The following is a 23465-nucleotide window of genomic DNA, read 5'->3' as shown; positions in this document are numbered from 1 at the left end:
GTCAGCGAAAGCAGGTTTGATTTATTTTAACAGCAGTAAGAAAGAAGGAAACACACCCACTGTTTATTAGCAGAGTTCAGTCTTACATAAAGCACCTGATTGACACCAAAAAGGACAATTTTCCCTGCTGTTGACCACTTCTCCACATTTAAATGTAATCTGTTCTGAGAATAAATTTAGCTACATAAAATGATTGTCTCAACTGTTACTGGTCCGTGAAACTGGGAAATTATTTCTTTTGTTCCAAATTGTGATTGAGGGGAGGGAAAAACATACTGGTGGTTTAGAGGGTCAGCCCCAGATGTTGCCACCATGTGATGTTCGGTGCTCACAAAGTAAGCTGCTGGCCCACAGAATGAAATTCTTCACGACCAGCTCTTGGATATTCTTGGTAAGACAGCAAGATTCTAACTGGTTTAGCCTCCGTAACGCTTCAAAGATGCAAACTCCTGAAAGCAAGATGAGGCCGGCTATGGGATATCATGACGCATATGACGTAAGTAGCCCAGAAATTCTGTCGTCAGACACGTGTATGTTCTTTTACAAGTAATTTTAATTATATTTAATAATGAATGATACAGATTTATATTTAAAAAATAGTTCAGTTCTCTAACTGCAGAATCTCTAAGTTTATTTTACGCATTTAACAACCATATTGAAAAAAAAAAACAAAATCTCCTTATTGTTCCTTCCTTTTATCTAACATGTAGAATCTCTCCTCTAAGATGGTTTTGAAATAAAATAGGGATTTTTTTTTTCCAGTTCTACACATTGCATGTGCACAGGTCTAGATCTATCCTTACAAGTTTGTTCAGGAACTAGAGCAGAGTTCATCTTTTTTTGGAACAGGTAAGGAGCACAGGTTACTCACAGGGATATGCAGCAGGTGAGTGATGCCTCTGAATAGGACAGCTGCTCAGATTAAAATGCTAAAAGAAATTTTCACTGATTCCGTGAAGCAACGATATTTATCTGATGAACAAGAGCCCGCTGTCTACACTGCTGGTGTAGTATCATTCAATCCTTTCTTCTAAAGGTGGTGCTGATCCAGCTACATTGACTGGTGAGGGTGAGGAAAAAACCAGAGATGTTACATTTTCTCTGGATAGGTCTAAATCCAGACTCGGTTACATATCAAATAGGTTAAGATTCCATACCATATTGTCAACACTACTGGCAACACTCTTGCCAAATATCTTAAATGATTGCTTAGAGGAAAACTTCTCTTTTGGGCCACAGCTACCTTTGCCCTGACTAGCAATAGAATTTATAAAAATAACTTACTTTGACAGTAGCAGCTCTTTTCAACTAAGAACTGCTTGTGTTAAGAAAGTTGGTGAAAAGCAGGTATGAGCCATGACATGACATTATGGTGACAATTCAGTATTTTTAGCATGAAAATATTTTATCTAGTTTTCATTGTTAATATTTGGAAGCACACCTGAGTAGAAACCAGGGGAGTAAGTACTAGAAAGCCTGTGCATGGGCTTTAGCGTGCTTGGCCAGTTGCCTGTGCAAAAGCTCATATCTAGTTTTAGATATAAAGGTGAACTGACTGGCTTACTGCGCAAGGCTTACTTTCCATGTGTCACAGTCTAAATGGTAACTCACAAAAATGTATCTAGCACTTGTAAAGAAAAATAGCCACTTACAAAATGCAGTCTCACTTTAAAAAAATCGATTTGAAATTGAGTATTCCTATAGATCTATGCAGGTCATGGGGGTGGGAGGGCACGGAGACGTATGCTTTAACTTGTCACTTTAAAGGGTATAGCAAGCAAGAAGCTATAGTTTTTTGACCTCACTTTCCCCAATGGTCTATCAGCCTTATGCAGCTGAGCTGTATTTACTTTAAAGTGTGATTACCAGTTTAAAATTACTACCTAACATGGATATTACCAAGCAAATATCCCATAATATATGTCTTTCCCAGAGCAAGATTATCCTGCATAAAGATATACTGTAAGTAGATGCATGAATATATATATGAATCTTTACCTTTTCTATAAAGGTAGGGCAAAGTTTGAAGATTCTTACAGCCACGGCCGAGGATGGCTAAGCACAGTTGGTTTCACCAATTTAGGCAGAGGTGGTGGAAGTATCCTACCACTCAAACCCTCTCCTCCAGTCCAGCCATGAAAGTACCAATGAGTTGATGTCCTGGGTTTGTTTCCTCGTGAACTTACGTATGGTGTTATCACTGGAGGGAAGACAATTTCCACGGGCTTCAATACAACCCTCTTACGTTCTGCACGTGCCTTTCTAGCAAGTGTCTGTCTTTCATACGCCTTGCCCATAGGTGACAAATGAGATGTGTGCTTCAGCACTCTAGGCAGAGCTGTGTCTAAAATGGGGTTGATGGTCAATTTCTTCAGCTGAACACACCTGTTTGTTTGGTTCTCATTCTTTTTTTGTATGTTACTGACTGCTTTAGACACGGAAACTTCAGCCTTAGTATTCGATACAGTTTGATGGTGAAGGAACTCCGCAATCTTTGGCTCTAGACCACCACCAGTAATATTACTTCTACACGGTGTTACTTTTGGTCGCTTTTTCTCCTCTTCCTTTGATTTTTCTACAATGCTGTCTAATAGTCCTTTTGCTGCAGCACGAGCCAAAATGTCTTTAACAGGCACATTTTCAGAAGAATCTTCCTGAAAATTTTGAAGGAAACAACAATAAATCTAAGCTACAAACTTAGAGCTGCAAACTCAGTCCTTTAATCCCAGATCACTCAGAATTTACTCCACGAGAAAACTATGGCAGGATCTAGCAGAAGGACTTAAGTCACGTGTGATAAATGCTAACGAAACTATTTGTTCAAGAAATTGAGAACGTGACTGTTGTGTAAAGAGGTATCTGAGCATTTGCTCTTCAGAGACTTTGCCCTCTACAGGCCTGAAGAGGGGAAACGAAATTCTGGACTTTGTACTACATGTCTCTCTACATTGACTTGCTCTGTAATGTGTCTGTAGTAACATGCATATATACATATAAATGTGTGTGTATCAGAAATAGGTACTAAAATACAGAAATACTATCAATAACGTTAAACATGGATAATTTTCATGATAATGAAAATCCTTGCTCACAATACATAAGCAAGGAACTCTCAGATTAATGAGGAACCACGTCAACAACCAAATATGTAAAAAGAAGCAATGGGGAAGAAACTATTTACAACTAGCCAAGAAGAGGGTTTCTATAAACCAGAAATTTCAGTTTAAATTATACTTATAAGTACACATTTTCTGCCTTGCGGAAAATGTTCATTTCCAGGATCACCTAAAAATTGGCCGTAGGAGCAACTGCTTCTGTGCATTAGAATTTGACTAAAAAATTATTCAAAACAACTACCTGAAACAAAAGTGTTTTTTTTTTCTGGAGGGAGACAATATGATAGGCAGATGTACACAGCATGATTAAGGAAAACTTATTAGCTCAGGGAGCCAGGTTAAAAATATTTTACATTGAAAAGAAAGAGGTCAATAATAGATAACATGAAAGGCTTTTCATGTGTGATTCTCTTACTCTAATAAAATCTTCTCTTCTAATTCCCCCCCAAGACACGAGCTTCTTTCAAGCACTATAATTGCAGTATGACAGACAGTGGTACAAATAACCAAATAAGGTCTCATATCTTTAATTTTTAATGAAATTCTAATTAGCTCCCCCCCTTCCTCTTTTGGTGAAAAAAGTCCTGCTTTTCTCAGACTCAAGAGGAAAATGTTGATGCTCAGAGGTGCAAGCTAGCCCTTTAAGGCCTTTCCTCAGGAATCATGCCAAGACTTTTCCATTCACTCAGCAAAAGCGCCATGCCTTTCAAGCCAGATTGGCATATGCCTTAGTTTTGGAAGGAAACACATTCATCCCTATTTTATTCAAATTATAACGAAGTCTTAATCCTTACGGGTGACGCTGTCTGCTTGGATACTGGCAAATCTTGGTGACCCATACAGACATAACAAACAACTTTACTAAACACCATTTATCATGAGTCTAATCAAGTTGTGTATTTCATTCCAAGCTGTGACAACAGCAACAATATATTTCCATAGATGTTCCTAGCACTGACTTAGATCAAGAAACTGCTCTGATCAGGAACAGCTCCGGAAGAAAAGGCACATATTGGAAAGTTCTGCTAGCATAAAACTCTAGGAGTTGCACATTTCAACTGCTCACCTATTCTTTCTTCTTAAGACAACTAAAGAACAGCCAGGAAACTTTTTTAAATGTTCCATTTCATATATTCTTTTGTGGAAAATGGCAATATTATTTTTCTGTAAAGTGTTTTTAAATGGTAATTTTCTTAGCTTACCTCTCTTGCTAGAAGAGCTAGAAAACAGCCACTGGAAATTTCTGATGGCTCCATTTTGAAAAAAAATTCAGTGGAAGCCTTTGACTTGGAGCAAGTAGAAAAAACAGGAGGAATAAGCCTGTAAAAAAATAAACAAATGACCAGAAAATAATATTTAAGGATATAAAAGGAAATAAAAAAGGATATATTAAAAGAAATTTCCAGATTATGTCTTTTAATGACAGTCTTATAAAGCCTTATCTTCTTTTTAAAAAAAAAATGCAATTCAAGAAAGACATGATAATTCAGCTTTCTGGAATTAATTCTGTTTTTTCCATCTTTCCAATAATTCCTATTTAATTTTTTCCAATAATTAAGTATATTAACCACCAGATAATAAATATGTATGAACATAATTAACAACTATGTTCTTTTTCAGGTCTGCAATTACTAGATTATCAAGTTGTCCATGAAGTTGGGGAATGCTCTGAAAACACTGAGCAGTACACAGAAATTGTAGAGGTGTTGACTTTGAGTTATTAAGTATATGCTCATAATAAATAATATATCTATCTAAGCTAAAAATCTTAGGTTAGAAGAATTCTCTTATTTGTAGTAATTGAGTGCTGTTTTTTCAAATTTAAAGTTTTGCAGTGCATCAGTGAGGAAGGACGAACTAGCCTTTTCTCACGTTCGCCCTGTATTCCAGTAATCCCTAGCTGTTATAAACAGGCCTCAAGGACTTGGCTCATAAGGCCACTAAAGTAGTACTAAGCTGTTTCAGTACAGAAAAATGCTTCAAAATGTCCTTATGTATTTTTTACACCCTCCTCTTCACAGCGCTGAGGACTGTAAGATACAGCCCCTCCTCAGCGCTCCATTGATTCCCTTGAGACAGAGCTTTGTTCAAAGACGGTTACAGAGAAACGCATTCAATATTTGTAAGCAATATCCTGATGTGGCTGGCTAGTCCATTTCTAACGGGAAGTCTGCAAAACTGTTTGTTCCCAGCTTTTCACCGTAATCTGGATTTTTTGTATGTCCCTCCGAACTTGGTAAAACAGACTACAAGGCTCACGTCCTCCTTGCCTTACTGAATAAAACTCTATGTCCTATGACACGTAGGAAGTTTTCGCTTTTAGATCAGGTCATTCAATGCACAAAAGTTATAATCTTTATTTTGATTGATGTATACAGATTATCGTTACCAGAATCCCTTTAACCGATGGTCTGATCCTGAAAATTGATGCAGAAATTAGCTCAAATTTGATAGGCCAAAGGGAAATACGTGAATGGTTTAGATTCTCCTCTATACACACCTGTTTGCAGTGTGCACCCTTACATAAGGTAAAGCCTTTGCTATAAACCGTTTGTCATATCCTCAAGGTAAGCTCAGCTTAGACAGTGGCTACGTGTTTGAAATCACTTTTACAATTTCACAGCCCTAAAACCAGCTGTATGACCACAAACTCCAGCACAGCCGTATTTTGTTCGGCACTACTCCAGCACTGCAGAGTAATTCCAAAAGATATAACACACGTAAGCACAACTGGCGTAAGAGTTTCCTGAAAGCCCTCAATTTTCTTGCAAAAGGAAATTAACATTAAGTAGATGTGTGATGATCACACAGGATGTTTTTATTAGTATAACTTGCCTCTCAAAGACACTGCTGTGAACACAGGGGCTAGGGGGCTAGTAATTCTGCAACAGAGTTTTTCATTCTATCCTGCATTCTTTTAGTCAAATAAGTTATCATCTAATTTTAAGGAAAGCATACAAGGAACCGTTGTAAGTAGTACATGCATCTTAAACGGCTTGAGCTTTCATCTTAAGACAAGCATAATCACACTACGTATTTTATTTATGGTGTTCTATTACTGCTCCGTTTATGCTGGTTACCAGCAGCTTTATTGTAGCAAGAACTATGCACGAAAACATCCAAGATATGTGCACGACAGTGAAGGAGGAACTGATTCTGGAATTGTTTTTTATGAAGTTCAATTAGTCTTCAGTCACAAATTTGCTCAGGTCTGCAAAAATCCTAATGTAATTTTATTCTCCTTTTCTTACCATCTGAGATTGCCTTGTATTTGAAAGTAAAAGTATAATTTGGTGGTTTGACAAGTTTTATGATGTTTCTGCAAAACACTGAATAGATTTTGTTTTGGCTTTGGGGGGAGGGGAGGTGTTTTAGACAAGGGGGAATTTTTTTCTGAAAAAATAAAAGCTCCGGAAAAAAAATCTCAGAATTTTTTTTAAATACAAATTCTATTATATGTATCATGAATTTAGGTATTATTTGTGTTCAAATACTTCAGAGACCACTATGTTCCAAGGTCCCCCTAATTATCCCCATAGAGTAACAGCTGCATAGAGGTCAAGACATGACAGACTTCACAGAAGTCTTTCAAATCCCAAAAGAAAACACAGTTTACAGCAAGAGTCCATAAATGCTTCTGGACTAGCATAGCATCATTGGCAAGACCTACCCTTATTTCATTCTATTTAGCATAAAAATTTAAGGAGGCTGCTCTTTTCTATCGGTGATTTGCAAGAAAGATGCATTTTGTTGTACTGTATCTTAACATTATGCACAACATACCTCTTTTTAAAATTCTTTGGACTGGCCACAGTTAACATTTACCATTTTAATCATGCAAAATTTAACTACACTGAATGGTATCTTGAACTACATAACCTTTCCCTACGATAGCCAGGTCATTAATGTCATGTAAGATAATACAAAATCTAAAAATACAGTATTACTCTCCTGCGCTTTTGGCAGCATAAACTCTTCTAACCTGCATCCTGTAATCAACTGTTACATCTATGTGCAAGCAAGTGCCAACTGTTTGCATTTATCTACTGTGACTGAAAGGAAAATCCAGAAAGTACCCATCAGTCTTTTAACAATTGCTCCAGCTGACAGGGGTGACAGCTGACAGGTTTTAACTACATATAAAGTATACAACACACATACTTTTTTCATATGTATTTGTATTTGTTATGATTGCACAGGATGTTCTCTTACTGTAACCAAAAGTCGTTCATCTGAATACAGGGATGCGCAATCCTACAGCAGAGGCTCTTATTCTTCTATATTATTCTCACATTTTAAGATTTAATTTCTTTTTCCTTTGAAACTGATCATTCTAGGTCAGAAGCTGAGAGCACGCTAGCAAGCTCCCTGACTTCTAGTCTCCATTTTATCTTAAACTGGCTTCATTCTCTGAATACTGATAGGGTGAAACGAACAGCTCTATCAGAAGCACACCACAATGTTATTTCCTCCCACTTTGATTTCAGATGGGAACAAAAATATTAGATGAAAAAGTCAAGAGCATACTACTTAGTACTCTCATAACATCAAAAGGAATGGAATGAGAGGCAGCAAAAAAATATTTTAAATGTTAATCTAATGCAAGACACAGATCAGTCTAGGATAAGAATTAAGCTACAATTTAAGGTTATACTTTAATTTTTCCATAGACAAAACCACTCATTCCATACCTATATGGTTGTACTTCATTTCCTTCCACTCCAGATTCCAGTGCTTTTTTCACTACTAGTTCATTTTCTTCTGGGTAAACTGAACAAGTGCAGTAAACAATAGTTTGTACTTTGTTAACTACAAAACAAACAAACAAACAATTTCCACTGTTCAAAGTCTTCATACACACGGAGGTTTAGTAAGGACTGAAAGCATCATAAAAGTTATGCTTTATTTTTACCAATAAAATATATCCTCCTGCACACATTAGTATTCAATCTCTAGTGGTTTTTAGTAATTAAAGTCTTTTCCAATATTTGCCGATTTCAGCACCAATTCAAAGCTGCATCCAGTCTTTTCACACAGCTACCAAAGGAGGGGGGTGAGAAAGTGGCAGCATGCAGATGGAGTCAGACTACATTTACAACTTTTCCAAAGCAGAGTATGACTAAGCCAGTCAGTCAGTTCTCTACACAATGCTGAAGGTTATTGTATTAATGGCTGGTGAACACTAGGACATAGAAATACCTTCAAACTTGAGGAGATCATTATTTAGGGGTTTTGGTTACACACTTACTGTTAATTAATAATTAGTGTACTTTTAACTATATAAAAACTGGTGATAGTACAATGGAATTGACAGTACAAGGTCTTCCCAGAAATTGCAGAGCTAGCACACTTACATTTCATTGCATGAATCAACTCATTAAGCTGCCTCTCAGCAAGAATACTGAGTTTATCCTCAGATACAGATCCCTGGAAAAGGTCTCTTAGCAATCCCGCATCTAAATGCAAAGAGTTGTAAATTTATTATTGCAACTTGTATTAGTGTCTTAAAATCCAGTTGTTTACAGAAAATGCTTTGGTAACAGACCTGGTTATTACTGGTACACTGAGAAGACAGGTTTTACAAATTACAATACCAAGGAGTAACTAGATGATGATTCTTTCCCTCTTTACCAGTAATTACTACTGCCTTTTACTTGCTTCTATTTAATGAAAATTGTACAGTGAATAGACTTATACAAATAAAGGAATGTAATCAATGGAAAATTATATACACATTGGTATCTTGAAATAAATTTTCTGCCTATAGTCTTTTTACTTTAAAAGAAGGGCTATATACACTCTGCTCTCCAGAATAACCCTCAAACTTCATACTATCGGCTTGAAACTGCCTTTACAAAACGCTCTTAATCCTTCAATGTCACCTAGAAAGATTACCTAGAAAGGTTTTGTTTTCTTATTGAGAATCCTAAGCTAAACCAAATACGTTCTTGCTCACTTTGTGTGGAAAAATCGTCGTATAATGGATTTATTCTCTTTTGTATTCCATAGTAGCCTGCATGTACATTACACACAGAATTATGCAAGTTATTTAATATGTATGTTCTATAGCAGTTAAAATAAAAATCTAAAAGATAAAGGGGTTTTTTAATAAAATGACACAATTTACTGAAACAGCCATGATGTCCAGATCACAATACTTGAATACTATTTTCTACCAGAAAGCATTGTATCAAAAGTTACCTCCGTGTTCATTTAAAATAAAGTCTATTGGATTGCCAACACCCAGTCCAGAGCACTGTGGTAACAGCAAAATAACTTTTGCCTTTTGAAGTTTTGGGTCTGTTGGTCCAATCTCAGTAAAGTCTTCATGTAACAACTGAATATCTGGAAAAAAGGGAAAAACTCAACCGTTCTACATGCAAGCAAGCCTGCCTAACTTTAATGTGATAAAGGTGAAGAGACAGTGGTGTTACACAGCCTTCCATAGACCTAGAGCCTGCTAGACCCTGATCCTCTGAAGTATGCCCCACTGATTTCAAACGGATTGAGGGACCTTAGCATCTTCCACTGAAAAGACAGCTAATAGGGTTCCAGAGTCTTCTTGCATTCTGTTCTGGTCATGTCCTCCAGATAAACTGGACAAGTGCATGGGTTCTGGATTAACACACTCAAACAGCTGAAAATCAGGCTGAAAGACACCAAATTTGGCCAAGACACCAAATAAATAGACCCAAAAGTTCCCAGCTACACCAACTGCTATACAGTAACTACGTATATGGAAAAATTCACTGTGACCTTTCAGGAGCCTGCATCTATGACATGGTTAATCTGCAACCTTTGATTAACTTCATTGTAGCTGAAGAGTTGTCAGTTCACCTTGTGACAAAAAACAAGTTGTTACTGCCCTCCCCAAGTCGTCAAACAAGGGATCTCTGAATTCTGATAGAATTATGCCATGTTTATAGATACCACAAACATCTATATTACAATACTTTATGCATACCAACTGTTTTAACACCTACTTTGACATCCCATGTGACTGAGCAAGTTCCTCAGTTCTGCTGCTTTTGCTGAAGATTTCACACCACAAACAAAAATTTTGGACAGGCTGTGATTTGTCAGCACTGACATATGGGCAATGGTCAGATGGGAACCTACGTGAGCCACTATAATGTCGTCACCTGTATTCAACAGCGCTTGTGCAGAATGTACAGCAAGGCTGCGAGACTTATCCTGGAAAACAATGACACAAAAATTAAGTATGGCCAACTAATTTGGTTTCTATGAATGCCAACCTTCTTTTCCGAATTAGAAAAGTATTTCATTGTTTTCATGACAAATGGGAAAGAAGGGAGGAGAAAAACTAATAGGGATAGCTGCTAATATAGAATTAAATAAAGTACAAAACCAAACATCTTATTAAGTCACTCACTAAATTTAAATAATTTAATTCTAACTAATGCATAAGAAAGCATAGTATCTATAGGTGAAAAGAATGTAAGTGCGTATCATCCCCACACGGAAGAACTCTTAGCAACAGCCAGTTCCAGAAAAGACAAGCATAGGCTACAATATGCAGAATTCATCCTCAGAGGCAGCTTAACAGAGAAATGCAAAACTGTTCACATAGCTCTTGACGATAATTATAGGTGAAATGAAGCCCTTACAGATCAAAGACCAAGATTTTGCTGAAATTTCAACAACACCGGCAGATTTGAATGCAGGGAGCACAGGGACCTCTCAACAAGAGTAAATGATCTCATACTACAGGTGATGAAAAGAAGAAGAGATATATCAAACATTATCTCCATCTAATTACTTTAAAAGGCAAAGAGTGAAGATACGGACCACAGGTACCATGTTTTGCACCAAATCTGGCAAACACTGATGATAAAGGGGAGCGGGAAAAAAAAACACTAAACCTTTAAGTTCACATCAATGTCTATGTATCCACTTACAGCATACAGTACCACCTTACCCCACCAAAGAGAGATGGAGTTTTTGAGGGTTCTGCTTCCTCACTTTGAATGTTCTTAAGTAGTAATACTCAGAATTTGTTCCCGTGACCTATGGGGCCCTCAGGTATAGTTCTTTTCTGTAAGTCATCTACTCAAAATACACATACTAAAATTGAATATTGAATATGGAATTACTTTGTAAGTTGGGTAATAAATTTTGAGGCTAAAATTTCCAGAAAATGCTAAGCATCAAGTGAAAATACCCTTTTGAAATGTTTCTGCTAAGCACTCAGAAATCATCAGATGCTTCAGGTAATTTGTGGTTGTGTGTGGTTGCACGGTTACTCCAAACCACCGCTCTGCAACAGGAACCTGCGACCAATCTTGCCTGGAGAGGCTAATGATAGCAAGTCAGGAAAAAGAACCAGTGGGGTTTGTGGAGATTTAGGAACCACACTGCACGCAATTCAAAGAAGTGTCATCATGCCATCACAAATATGCAGTTGAAGAGGAAGAGATACTGTAATATTAGCATACCATTATCTGCTAACTGGGGGTAATGCATATAGAGTTACATAGAAAGTTTGCTCACATTTTCAGAAGTGAGACTGCCTCTTTGACCTCTTTTGATGTTTCTTTCAACAGTTTTAAGATTAAATTTAAAACGTTCAACTAACTGAATTGTAGCTATCAATTATAAGCATTAACATTTGCATGCTAAATTTAATAAGTGAAACAGTTTCTAACCTTCTGTTTATTAGAAACGTCCAAAACCTCATGAGAGTATGTTGCTGCCTGACTGATTTAATAGGACAGTCACACAATACATGACCTCGTTCTAATGCAAAGCATTATTTTAGTTTGCAGATCATATTACTCAAGAGTGACATCAACTCACCTGCAGTACGAGTTTGCAATCTGCAAAAAGATCTAAATTAAGCAATTCTTCTTTAAGAGAGGAAGGAAAAACCAATACATCATTGCAATGTTGGTCCATACAGTAAGTATAGCGGTCAAAGTCTGACACAGTTTGAACTCTTGTGAATCCCTTCTTCTTCAAATCTCTGAAAACATCTTGAAGGCTGTTAACATACAACTCTGACTATTAAATATACAACAGTTTCTTAAGCAATATAGTTCACATTGATTATATGGATTTTTGCCTTTTTTTTTTGTGTGTATGTATATATATGCACATGTGTATATATATATGTATATAAAAAATGCAATACTGCCTAATGCAGGAAGGGAATTCACTCTAGTTTAGGCATATAAATTCTGGTTTGAAACAATTAAGTTAATAAGTCTGATAAAATAAATTAAGAAAGAGGTATGTGTCTCCAGAGGATGATTCAAAGCATCAAAACATAAATGTCCATGTGCTCAGGAGACACTGTAGCAAATTTACTGCTGCAATAGTTTAGTTCTTTCAATTGTTTTCAATTTAGCCCAGCTCACCAATGGCTGATATCTGAAATAATCCTTGTGTAAATGTAATAAAGGCATAAATGGTGAGGTTTGCAATTCAAATATCATAAAGATTTAAAGGTATATACACCAAGACTTGTTTGTCGAAACGCAGTTTCAGACAGTGCCATAAGCTTATATGGTACATTAAACATAGTGTCAATGCAGCAGCTTTCAGCTCAGTCTTAGTTAAGGATTGCAACCAGAATAAGACACCTTCTCTATCTTGAAGAGCCTATAACATAAGCACAGAACACTGGTCCAAGACAAGAGTATGAAAAAAGAATTCTTGAAAACATGATAAAATGGATTATCTGTCTAACAAAACAGATAACAGGATAGCCTGGTACGATTCATATATCAGTTAGCACAAAACTGGGAACACCAATGTTGCATGTATACTAGCCCACCAAATATAAGGATTTTAAAAAGTGTATTTTTATTTCAACTTTACACTACCCTTACAGAATAAATACCAGTTTTAAGTATTGTATCTTGTCTTAACACGCTTTGCCAATGTTATGGCTTACAGTAATACACCCACTTTTTAAGAAGTTTTCTCTTTCTCTATTTTTTGTCACATAGTTTACTGACCCATATAGTTTTTTCTAACTTTATTTCCTCGTTTATTTGGGGAGACCCACACAAGCAACAGAATAGTAAGAAAAACTGTTTCACAACTTTGTTACAGTTTATGAATACCATTACTGCAATATATAAAAACTACAAACAAACATAAGGTAGTAATATAACCTGGAAATTCTAAAACAAGTCTGTAGCAAACTATATCACTTCATATGTAAAAATGTCAATATTAGATGATACTTTAAAGACCCTACCTGATTTTAAATGTGTTTGCCCAAACACATAAAGGTAAAGCAGAAGCCCTTTGTTCCTGCCTCCGTATCGTTTCTGGTAGAATGCATTCAATTGAAAGAGCATCATGTTTGATGCGACATCTTGCTAGTGCAGCTGCCAATTTGGTCCTAAAACTACAAAAACATAATCACAAGTTTCCTAAGTTTTACAAATGTTTACACCAGCTAGTAACATGCAATATTTCTATTACAATACTATCTTGCTCAGAAACCAAAACCAAAAGTGAGACCTCATTTTGCAAGCTGCTACAGAAAATACACAGTTATAGAACATTTTCTACCCCAGACAACAGTAGATGGAAGGTAGCAGTACATAGCTAAGACTGTTGTACTTAAATGCATGGGACTGGAATTATGACAGATGACTCTCAAATATGTCAGTTTTGTCAGACAGCTAAAAAAAACTAAATATGTTTTGGAACTGCAATCTGTGGAATACAATCATCAGATTTTTTTGTATGTTTGAAGATATAAATACATGTATGTGCAGAATGAGCATTTGAGGAAAGTTGACCTCTAAATGCGTACAGAAACAACACAAGTATGATGCAACCAGGAGTCAGTTTTATTATTATTACGTGAAAATCTCAGAGGATATATTCCCAGTCTTTTCTTCCCACAAGTCTTATGCATAATTTTGATACATGATAATTCAAAGCAAATAAAAATTGCTGGTGAGCTACTGCAGATGTCAAGGTATACTACTTACTGCCCTCCAGGAATACCTTGCACTTATGATATTCATGAACTTTTTGGGCTATTCTAAATACAACAGCAACACAATTTTGTCCAACAAATGCCTGCTGAGTTCATCGACAAACTGATGAAAGAAATACTGGAACACTACTTAAAATGTTTATTTTACATATCCTCTTTTTTTTGTTCTAGTTAGTTAAAATAATAAATACTTAGCAAAGTTCCATAATAGCAATATTGCTAAATAAATCGATATTACTCCATTCCATGACCTCTTGACTCTATTACACTTATATTTATGAATGTTGACTGAGTATTTCATTTCTTTTCTAAAATTGTATGAAAAAAGTTTCAACAACTCCAAAATAAGGTACCTTTTTCTAGCACAATAATCCACAATATAAAGATAATTTGTTAGCTGTATTTTTCTTAACTACAGGAATATGAAGGTTTCCCTTCCAACTGGGTTCTCATTAAAAATAAAAACAAAGCCCACAAAATTTGAAGCTGAAAGACATCATAATATTGACAATTATAAAAAAAGGGCACTGGTTATACAAATCTGTATTTCTGCTAATATATATCATAATATATCTGCATATATATATCATATCATATATAACAAAAAAAGTTCTTAGCATGTATACCTGTACAGATAACATTCTACTTTCTGAACTTCTGCTACAGGTTCCTCTTCATCAAAAATCTCTCGTGCTTGAAACTTTCGGTCTTGTAGGTCATAAAGCATCACAACAAGCAAGCTGGTTAATTCATCTGGCTGCAACAGAAAAGCAACTCGATAGAGAAAGTGACACAAAGCATGCCTTACTTCTGCAAAAAGAGCCATACCAAACAGCAGTCTCCCATGTAAGAGGCATTAAAAACTCCAATGAAACGCTTATTTGTAAGAATATCGAAGTAATTTCTCATGGAGAGTTAGTTAAACACTGAAGAATTTTTTAAAAATTCAAATACACAACTTAAAATTAGCTTGTCAAAATTAAAAACATTCTCCATACACACAGATAATATACTATATCTTAACAACTTTTAATGTTATCAGAATTTAAACTTGAAATTATTTTCTCCTCATGAAGTAGTTCCTTGACTAGCTAAGCTAACAAAAACTTCTTGTCTATCAATTTGTCCCTTGTGGGATTCTTCGGTATAAAAAATAATATAAATCCAGTTTGCAGTCGGTCACAAGTGGTGTTCCCCAGGGCTCAGTTTTGGGGCTGGTTTTCTTTAATGTCTTCATCAACGATCTGGACGAGGGGATCGAGTGCTCCCTCAGTAAGTTTGCAGACGACACCAAGCTGGGCGGGAGTGTTGATCTGCTGGAGGGTAGGAAGGCTCTGCAGAGGGACCTGGACAGGCTGGATCGATGGGCCGAGGCCAACTGTATGAGGTTCAACAAGGCCAAGTGCCGGGTCCTGCACTTCGGCCACAACAACCCCAGGCAACGCTGCAGGCTTGGGGAAGAGTGGCTGGAAAGCTGCCCAGAGGAAAAGGACCTGGGGGTGCTGGTTGACAGCCGGCTGAACATGAGCCGGCAGTGTGCTCAGGTGGCCAAGAAGGCCAATGGCATCCTGGCCTGTATCAGAAACAGTGTGGCCAGCAGGAGCAGGGAGGTGATCATGCCCCTGTACTTGGCACTGGTGAGGCCGCACCTCCAACACTGTGTTCAGTTTTGGGCCCCTCACTACAAGAAGGACATTGAGGTGCTGGAGCGTGTCCAGAGGAGGGCAACGAAGCTGGTGAAGGGCCTGGAGCACAAGTCTTATGAGGAGTGGCTGAGGGAACTGGGACTGTTTAGCCTGGAGAAGAGAAGGCTGAGGGGAGACCTCATCGCACTCTACAACTACCTGAAAGGAGGTTGTAGCGAGGTGGGTGTTGGTCTCTTCTCCCAAGTATCTAGCGATAGGACAAGAGGAAATGGCCTCAAGTTGTGCCCAGGGAGGTTTAGATTGGACATTAGGAGAAATTTCTTTACTGAAAGAGTGGTCAGGCCTTGGAACAGGCTGCCCAGGGAAGTGGTTGAGTCACCATCCCTGGAGGTATTTAAAAGACGTGTAGATGTGGTGCTTAAGGACATGGTTTCATGGGCATGGGGGTGTTGGGTTGACAGTTGGACTTGATGATCTTAGAGGTCTTTTCCAACCTTAATGATTCTATGATTCTATATAACATCCGATAAGCTCAGTTATAATAACCACTCTGCAGTTAGGACATATGTAAAATCTCCTTCCCATGTCTAAATGTTTAAAACAGGGAGCATCTCCTTCTTAGGGACACTGATTAACAGCACTTCAGTTACTCTTGTCTACCTCTTTTCATGAAATTCCTATAGTACTTATGCCTTCGAAAAAATCTTACCTTCTCACAAATATGACCGAAATTAGCTATAAAACTCAAGTTATTAGGGAAATACCCCCAAACACAAAATGTTACCACATAAGTCTTACTTCCTTACAAAAACAAGGCAAAAATCAAATGTGTTAGATCATCTGCCTGCTCACATCAATCTCCACAAAAAACAGCAGTTCAAATTCATCTTGTCATTTTCAAAGGCATCAAAGACAAAACTGGAAGGAATAGCAGATTACTCTGTCAGCTCTAGATTTTCTTTTCATGTCAAAGCAGGAAAGCATGTTGAGAGAGTAAACTGGACCAATTTTTGCCAGTACAAGTACAATATTTATATACAATACAGTTTGCCCAGGAAATGAAACATGGATTCAATGCATTCTTTTGTCTGATGGGGTTCACTCCATGCTTTCCAACTCCCAGGGACAGGAAGGGAACATGACTTTTTTCCCCACTCACAAGAGGACACAGCAGGGAAGGAAAGCACACAGACATGGACCGGCTCACGGATATCATCACTAAGCAAGTATTACACTGCAGTAAGCATTATGGTTCACTCTCCTACCTTCTTTCTTTGAAGGTTTTGATTCCCAGCAGTAAGGTGCAACAAGAATCTCTCAAACAACATATCTAGTACCCTGGAGGTTGATACTTTAGACAACTAACTAAAAAGGACAGCAATATTTCAGTATCAGGCTATCATATAATTCAAAACAACAAATGTTGTTTTGAAGAATGTTGCAGAATCCTCAGAAAAGATTCTAATTACATCAAGTCAGAAAATACAAAATTTATCTCCTCACAAAAATGTTCACTTACTATTGACTGGCATGGGTAAACACAACTATCTAACAATATTTCTTCTAGAAGATCTTGATCTGCAAAAAAAAGAAAATATTGACAAGTTACACTATGATACAAGATTCTACAGAAGAAAAAGAAAAACTTACAAATCACTAAAGAAAAAGCTGAAAGTTTAAATATCACTGAAAATTAAGGGCAAATTCAATCACAAACAGTAGCAACTCTAAATAAGTATAATTCCTTTACGTGAAAAAGTATAGAGTTTAAATGTTTGGTTTCACAAAATGCCCACAACACTTACATATATTTAAATATTTGAGGGATACGAGTAGTCTAGTAGTAACCTGTAGTTTAACAAAAAACTCCCCAGATCTCTGCTGTCAGACAGAAACTAAACACTTTGTTTTTCCATATTTTCTCTGCTGCATCATTTCTGTTGGCAATTCTTGCAAAAGTTTTGTACTTACACTTTAGAGCATTGAAAGCTAGTTCATAAGATACACGCTGAGAATACTCATCTTTAAAAGGCAGCGTGGGAGATACTGAGTCATCACCATACCGCACCAATATTCTGTCCTTACGCTTTTCAGTATGAATGCCTTGAAAAATCTTGGCTGCGTTCATGTATACAAAGTCGTGATAGCCATTCTTCTCAATCAGAGTCATTGTTCTTTTTTCAACAGATCCTTTTTCATCTGAAATTTTCATTTCACTCACGTCTGAAGTATCATTTATAACATCCTCATGTAAAGACACCAAGTTACTTTTAGAACCTGGCATTTTTCCAGTTGCTGATTGTGTAAGTGCAAGTCACAATCCTGCTGCCTCTGCAAAAACCAAAGTTTGTATTGAATTATGACATTTTCTTTCACTAGAATACACTTTTCCCTTCGTTTTCAGATTTTCAGTACAATTTATTTTCTTTTTTAGGCTCTAATCCTGCAAATACGTATATACATATATCATCTATACTTCTATACGTCTATCATCTTACATATAATAAAGAAATATTTATAATAGTTTTCTTACCTTATTTATTTTCACTAATGCAGATACAAAGACTGGTTACTTGTTTCAAAGACGCTAGTGCTTTACAATAAATGATCCTAAACAGACTATATGCAGAGATTTCATTCTCTGTGTCTAATAAGAAGCACTATTATTGCAGACAGAATAGTATCGCTTACTAGGAATTTTCCTTTAATAAAAGGACACTGCAGAAATTTCAAAGCAGCCATCGTCTCTTCCAAAGAAGAACCATCTTGAAAAGAGTTGCAGTGAAATCCACATGCTTGTCCACTAAACTGCGTATCTATTCCTAAAAATGGATAATGGAGATCACCTAAGTGTTAATGTATTTAATGTATTACCTAAACAGCACAACTTTAACTGCAGGAAATCCATTCTGACAGTCTCTGAAGCTATTATCCAACTCTCCATAAGCCCATGTGCATTTCTTAAATTTTCTACACATCTTACATAAACAATAAAATAAAAATTACCTTCCCCAGAGCTGAAATAGGGCTTCAAGAAAAAGAAAAATAAAAAGCCCCAGTGTTAGTTGATTCCAAAAATATGCTTAAGTTCCACATAAAACCTACTTAAAGTATATCCATCACAGCGCTTGGATTTACCCCACTTGCTCTGGTTGCTATAACATGCATTTATGACCATGCTTGGAGGCTTAGAAGTCAGGTTACATGTTCAGAAGAGGGCTAAGCCAAGAAAAATTTAGTCGCAAAGACTTTTTTTTTTTAAAAAAAAACTAGTCTTCCTGCCTGGGGAACAATAATACAAGAGAACTGTGAGGAATTTCGCAGCTTTAGCACAGAAAGCTAGGCATGGATCTGGTGCTGACAAATAGTTCTGGATATTTTAGGATTAACAGCACAGAATAGAAGAATTTGTTCTTTTTGTTAGTCTAAAAGTCAAAAAAAGAAGGTGATACTCTGACCAAACAGAAGGGATCTTCTCTTTTGCTACATAATTTAGTTCAGTACAACCATTCTCAAGCTTTTTTGCTGTGCTCCCCACATACCTCAGGATAAATTACATACCTCTTCTCCCCAGGTCAGACATACTTGCTCAGCATCCTTTCTTCCTCTCCCCCTTCCTGCCCCCATCACACAAAACATAGTGGAGAAGGAGGATGGCAGCACAGAGGGTGGGAGGGCAAAGGAGGAACACAAGCTGTTACTTCTCCAGCAGGCAGCCATGAAATGTCCCATGCTGAGCCAGCATTCCCCCGTGCAAGCTCTCTTTCCCCAACATGGGTGACACTCAAACCATTCCTCCCCTCTCAAAGACCAGCACAAGTCAGTGTCTGCCCAGCCCAGCATGCTCCAGACAACCGACTAGTGTTGCTTCCTGAATTCTGGCAGCTCATCTCGAGGAGGCCACATCTCATTCTCCTTTCCCAGGATTTGCTCCCCAAAACTGAGAGCTGCTAACCCTGTAGAAGCAATTTTTACTGTCTCTTTACAGAGATCCTGGGCCTCAGACAAACAGCTTCTTCTGGTGGGAGTTAAGCTCCAACATCCCTAGTGTTAGATGCAGTACTGATGGATCCATCGAACAAACACAAATTTATTTTACGAAGCCATATTGAAACAGAACAAGCAGCATTATCAAAGGAAAGCACTATTCTTCACTAGAATAAAGTATCACGTTACCTAAACCAAATTGAAACTCTTGTGCTTAGAAAGGAAAAAAAATCATAAATGCTTTCAGGATGTTTACACTAATTTAACCAGAAGATATGTATATGACTTCAAAGAAATGAGGACAGCATCTAACAGGGACCTGGAGCTCAAACCCGTTCTCCAGCTGAACACAAAATGTTCCTTTTTAGAATATGTAGCAAGAATATGTTCCTTTTTAGAATATGACACCACCTGTTTGTGGTGTCAGGACTTTCAAGACTTCCAGGGTTCCTGATTACTGTTTGTGACATCATTGCCAAACTGTTCCTGATGACCAGAGACACACTCTACTAAGGTGATGTGATAAATACACTTTCCCCAAAGACAAATGTCATCTTAATAAAGATGAGATGACAGTGCTCTGCCCTGTGCAGACACACTGCATGGTTGCAACACTGTAAACCATGGCTTGGATTACTGAACTCTGTGCCAAGCAGAGAACACCAAGCTTGATTAATATGAAGTTCAGCTGGGAAGAACTAGAGAAGAGAGAAAAGACCCTGCCTTTGTCTATGGAAGAAATGAGCTGAATCTCAAGTAGATTACTCGGTTGAGAGGAAAAAAAACCTCAAGGTCCCAAGGAAGCCACCATTCTCCTAAAAGAGAGACTGGCCTTCAAAGTTCAGAAACATTTTTTTCCATTGTTTAGTTAAGAAAATCTTCAAATGAAACATGAATTTGTTGTGTTAGGGGGTCGCTGAAGAGAGATGAAGAAAGAATGTCAGGATAGAAGAAAATAAAATCAAAGTTTATAATATTCCTGAGTCCTATAAACGCTAAACTAATCTGATTTGGACCCAAATCCAGCATCTCTCCATACAGTCTTAGCACACTGATTCAACGTTAAAAATACATACATACTCTCAGTGATCTGGCTGACTAGAGGTACAACTGCCTCATCTACAAACCAGAAACTTGCTGTTGCAATAAAGTTTCCCAGTTCTTGCCAGTATACTTCCACACTGTTTTCCTTAGACTTGCAGATTTGCAAGTTAGAGTACTAATGGGGTATATAGAAGAAGGGAACTTAGAGACACCTGTGACTAAAATGTAATGGACAGTTACTGGACAGCTGTTCTCCATGACACCTAGAGTTTGTGTTGTAAACAGCAAGCAGCTATCACAGGACAATATTGGTTGTGAAAGCATCGAAAACAGACAAGAAAGTCTCCCCACTTCTGCTTCCAAGTCATAATCCACTAAACTGATGACAACAATCAGGACAACTTGCTGTTAGCACAACAGTTCAACAAGCAATACCAGTAGCATCACAAGGCAAAGGGGGTCCTTCTTGTGTCCATTATCTGCGCAAATCTCTCTTCTGAAAACACCTGTATTATGGATGCAGATAGACTCCCGTAACACAAGTTTCCATTATCCAAGTACAAACAATACCAATAAAGATAAGAAGATTGCAGGTTTCAAATAGTAGAGTGGGAACTACAGAGGAGTTTTGGGCCCCTCACTACAAGGACATTGAGGTACTGGAGGGTGCCCAGAGAAGGGCAACAAAGCTGGTGAAGGGCCTGGAGCACAAGTCTTATGAGGAGCGGCTGAGGGAACTGGGGTTGTTTAGCCTGGAGAAGAGGAGGCTGAGGGGAGACCTCATCGCGCTCTACAACTACCTGAAAGGAGGTTGTAGCGAGGTGGGTGTTGGTCTCTTCTCCCAAGTAACTAGCGATAGGACAAGAGGAAATGGCCTCAAGTTGCACCAAGGGAGGTTTAGATTGGACATTAGGAGAAATTTCTTTACTGAAAGAGTGGTCAGGCCTTGGAACAGGCTGCCCAGGGAAGTGGTTGAGTCACCATCCCTGGAGGTATTTAAAAGACGTGTAGATGTGGCGCTTAGGGACATGGTGTAGTGGGCATGGTGGTGTTGGGTTGACGGTTGGACTCGATGATCTTAGAGGTCTTTTCCAACCTAAATAATTCTATGATTCTATAATTCTATGATTCACATACTGTAGTTCTTTTCTTACTAATCTTACGGGTGTACATAACCACATCTGCTTTCTAACGTCAGCTGAGACTGTCTGAACAGAGCTTCAATGGATCGCAAAGCTCCTACTGTCCCCAACTTCAGTTAACGAAGCTGGAGGGAAGGGAAGATAAGTGAAAGTCAGGAAAAGAAAAGGTAGTGACAAGACCATTCCCTGACTGGGCTTTATTTATGAGAAACGGTCCATGACAACTCATAGTACAGTCACACAGAAAAAAGATATTTGTTTGTATAAACACGCAAAGGGTTTCTTGAAACACTGGGCTACAAGGCCTTAAAAAACAACCAACCCCCACCCCCCCCCCAAACCATACAGGTGCGGACAGGGCGACTTCTAAACCCTTTCCCCTCAGCAGTAGCCCAAGGGTCCTTTTTTTCCTGACAGGATTTCTCCCGCTTGTATCTCTCTCTGGGGATGGCGGCGCCGGGCGCTGCGGGGAGGGGCGGCCCCCGCGAGCGGCCTGCCTCACGCTGCCGCCGGGCCTGAGGGGCTCCCCCGGGCCGCGCCGGGGCAGGGGACCGGAACCCCCCCCGACCACCCCGCCGGCGGACCCCACACGCCCCCGTTAACCCTTACCCGCCAGCGAGCGGCTCTCCCCCGCCCAGCCGAGCCGCGGCTCTGGGCGGGACAGGCGCCCCGCCCACAGGCCCACCTGCCGGGCCGCGCTGGGGCTGGGGACCGTTGGGTCCGGGAAGGGACGCCGCCACCCTCTGTCCTCCGGCGGGGGGGGCGGCCTGCCTGGCTCCTCCGCCTGCCGGGGCCTCCCGCCAGCAGCCCCCCTCCGGGCCGGGGCATTGGTTCGGGCCGTGGCGAGCGCGAGGGCGGGGTGGGCGGAGGCGCTGCGGGGCCGGTGAGGCGCCGGCGGCGGGGCCGGCCGCACTCGCTCCCGCCCGGCCGCCGAGCGGGGTCTGGCAGGCCGGGGCTCCGTCTGCAGCGGCCAGGCCGAGCCCTTCCCTCCAGAGATTCTCCAAGAGTCGCTTAAGTAATTAAGAAGCCACAACAAAATGCCAAGATCCCCCTGGCAACGGCACGTCTGTGTGTGAGATGGGTTTCCCAAGGGTTGCCGTGGCTGGACCTTCGCAAAGATCCCTGCTTCTGGGGAGCAAGGGCTGCTCGCATCGCGTGTTCCCTTTCTAGCTTTGTTTTGTTTTTTAAAAGAACTTGTTTAATTCCCCAAACAGCATTAATTGTTGTAAACTCCCCACTTTAAAAAATAATGTTACCTGCATGCACATTTCTAACTGCATTGAAACACTGCCAGTTACAGGACTGGAAATCCCAAAAATAGAGGAATAGCCCCAGATAAGGTGCTGGGTTTTCATTTGCAGTTGAAATTAGCAGGGCGCTATTGCTGTACACCATGCTCTTGTAATGTTTTAGCTGTCTCAACCTCAGCTTTTACTCAGAGTCTCGAAACACATAATTGGATCAGGCTTTTAAGGTGTTTCCAGACTTTTTATTTAAAAAAACCCCAACATTTATTGAAATTGCTCCAATAATCCACCAATAAATCAGC

At 38.9% G+C, this 23465-nt stretch overlaps 1 protein-coding gene across 1 annotated transcript; it reads right to left on the bottom strand.

The window, feature by feature from the left end:
• Nucleotides 1-542: 542 nt before the first annotated feature.
• On the bottom strand, nt 543-22661 carry NSUN7 (NOP2/Sun RNA methyltransferase family member 7). Its single transcript, XM_075148977.1, has 14 exons — nt 22526-22661; nt 18435-18565; nt 17715-18074; nt 17263-17321; nt 14724-14854; nt 13342-13494; nt 11934-12117; nt 10100-10310; nt 9318-9461; nt 8471-8572; nt 7808-7925; nt 4319-4436; nt 1999-2654; nt 543-1060 (listed from the first exon to the last, which is right to left on the bottom strand). Exons 3-13 carry the CDS (start codon nt 18025-18027, stop codon nt 2034-2036), a joined length of 2154 nt encoding a protein of 717 aa, XP_075005078.1. The 5' UTR covers nt 18028-18074; nt 18435-18565; nt 22526-22661; the 3' UTR covers nt 543-1060; nt 1999-2033.
• Between the last annotated feature and the right edge of the window lie 804 nt (nt 22662-23465).

Source organism: Calonectris borealis, chromosome 4 (assembly GCF_964195595.1).
Source record: "Calonectris borealis chromosome 4, bCalBor7.hap1.2, whole genome shotgun sequence".
Taxonomy (NCBI): domain Eukaryota; kingdom Metazoa; phylum Chordata; class Aves; order Procellariiformes; family Procellariidae; genus Calonectris; species Calonectris borealis.
The sequence above is the reverse complement of the archived record's forward strand: the minus strand, read 5'-3'. Positions and strand labels throughout refer to the sequence as shown.

Coding starts and splice junctions, on each gene's coding strand:
- NSUN7 (XM_075148977.1), bottom strand. CDS start 18,027: ATGCCAGGTTCTAAAAGTAACTTGGTGTCTTTACATGAGGATGTTATA. Junction 17,322..17,714: donor AGCTTTCAATGCTCTAAAGT/GTAAGTACAAAA, acceptor TTTTTTTTGCAG/ATCAAGATCTTCTAGAAGAA. Junction 8,573..9,317: donor TATTTTAAATGAACACGGAG/GTAACTTTTGAT, acceptor CTTTGCATTTAG/ATGCGGGATTGCTAAGAGAC.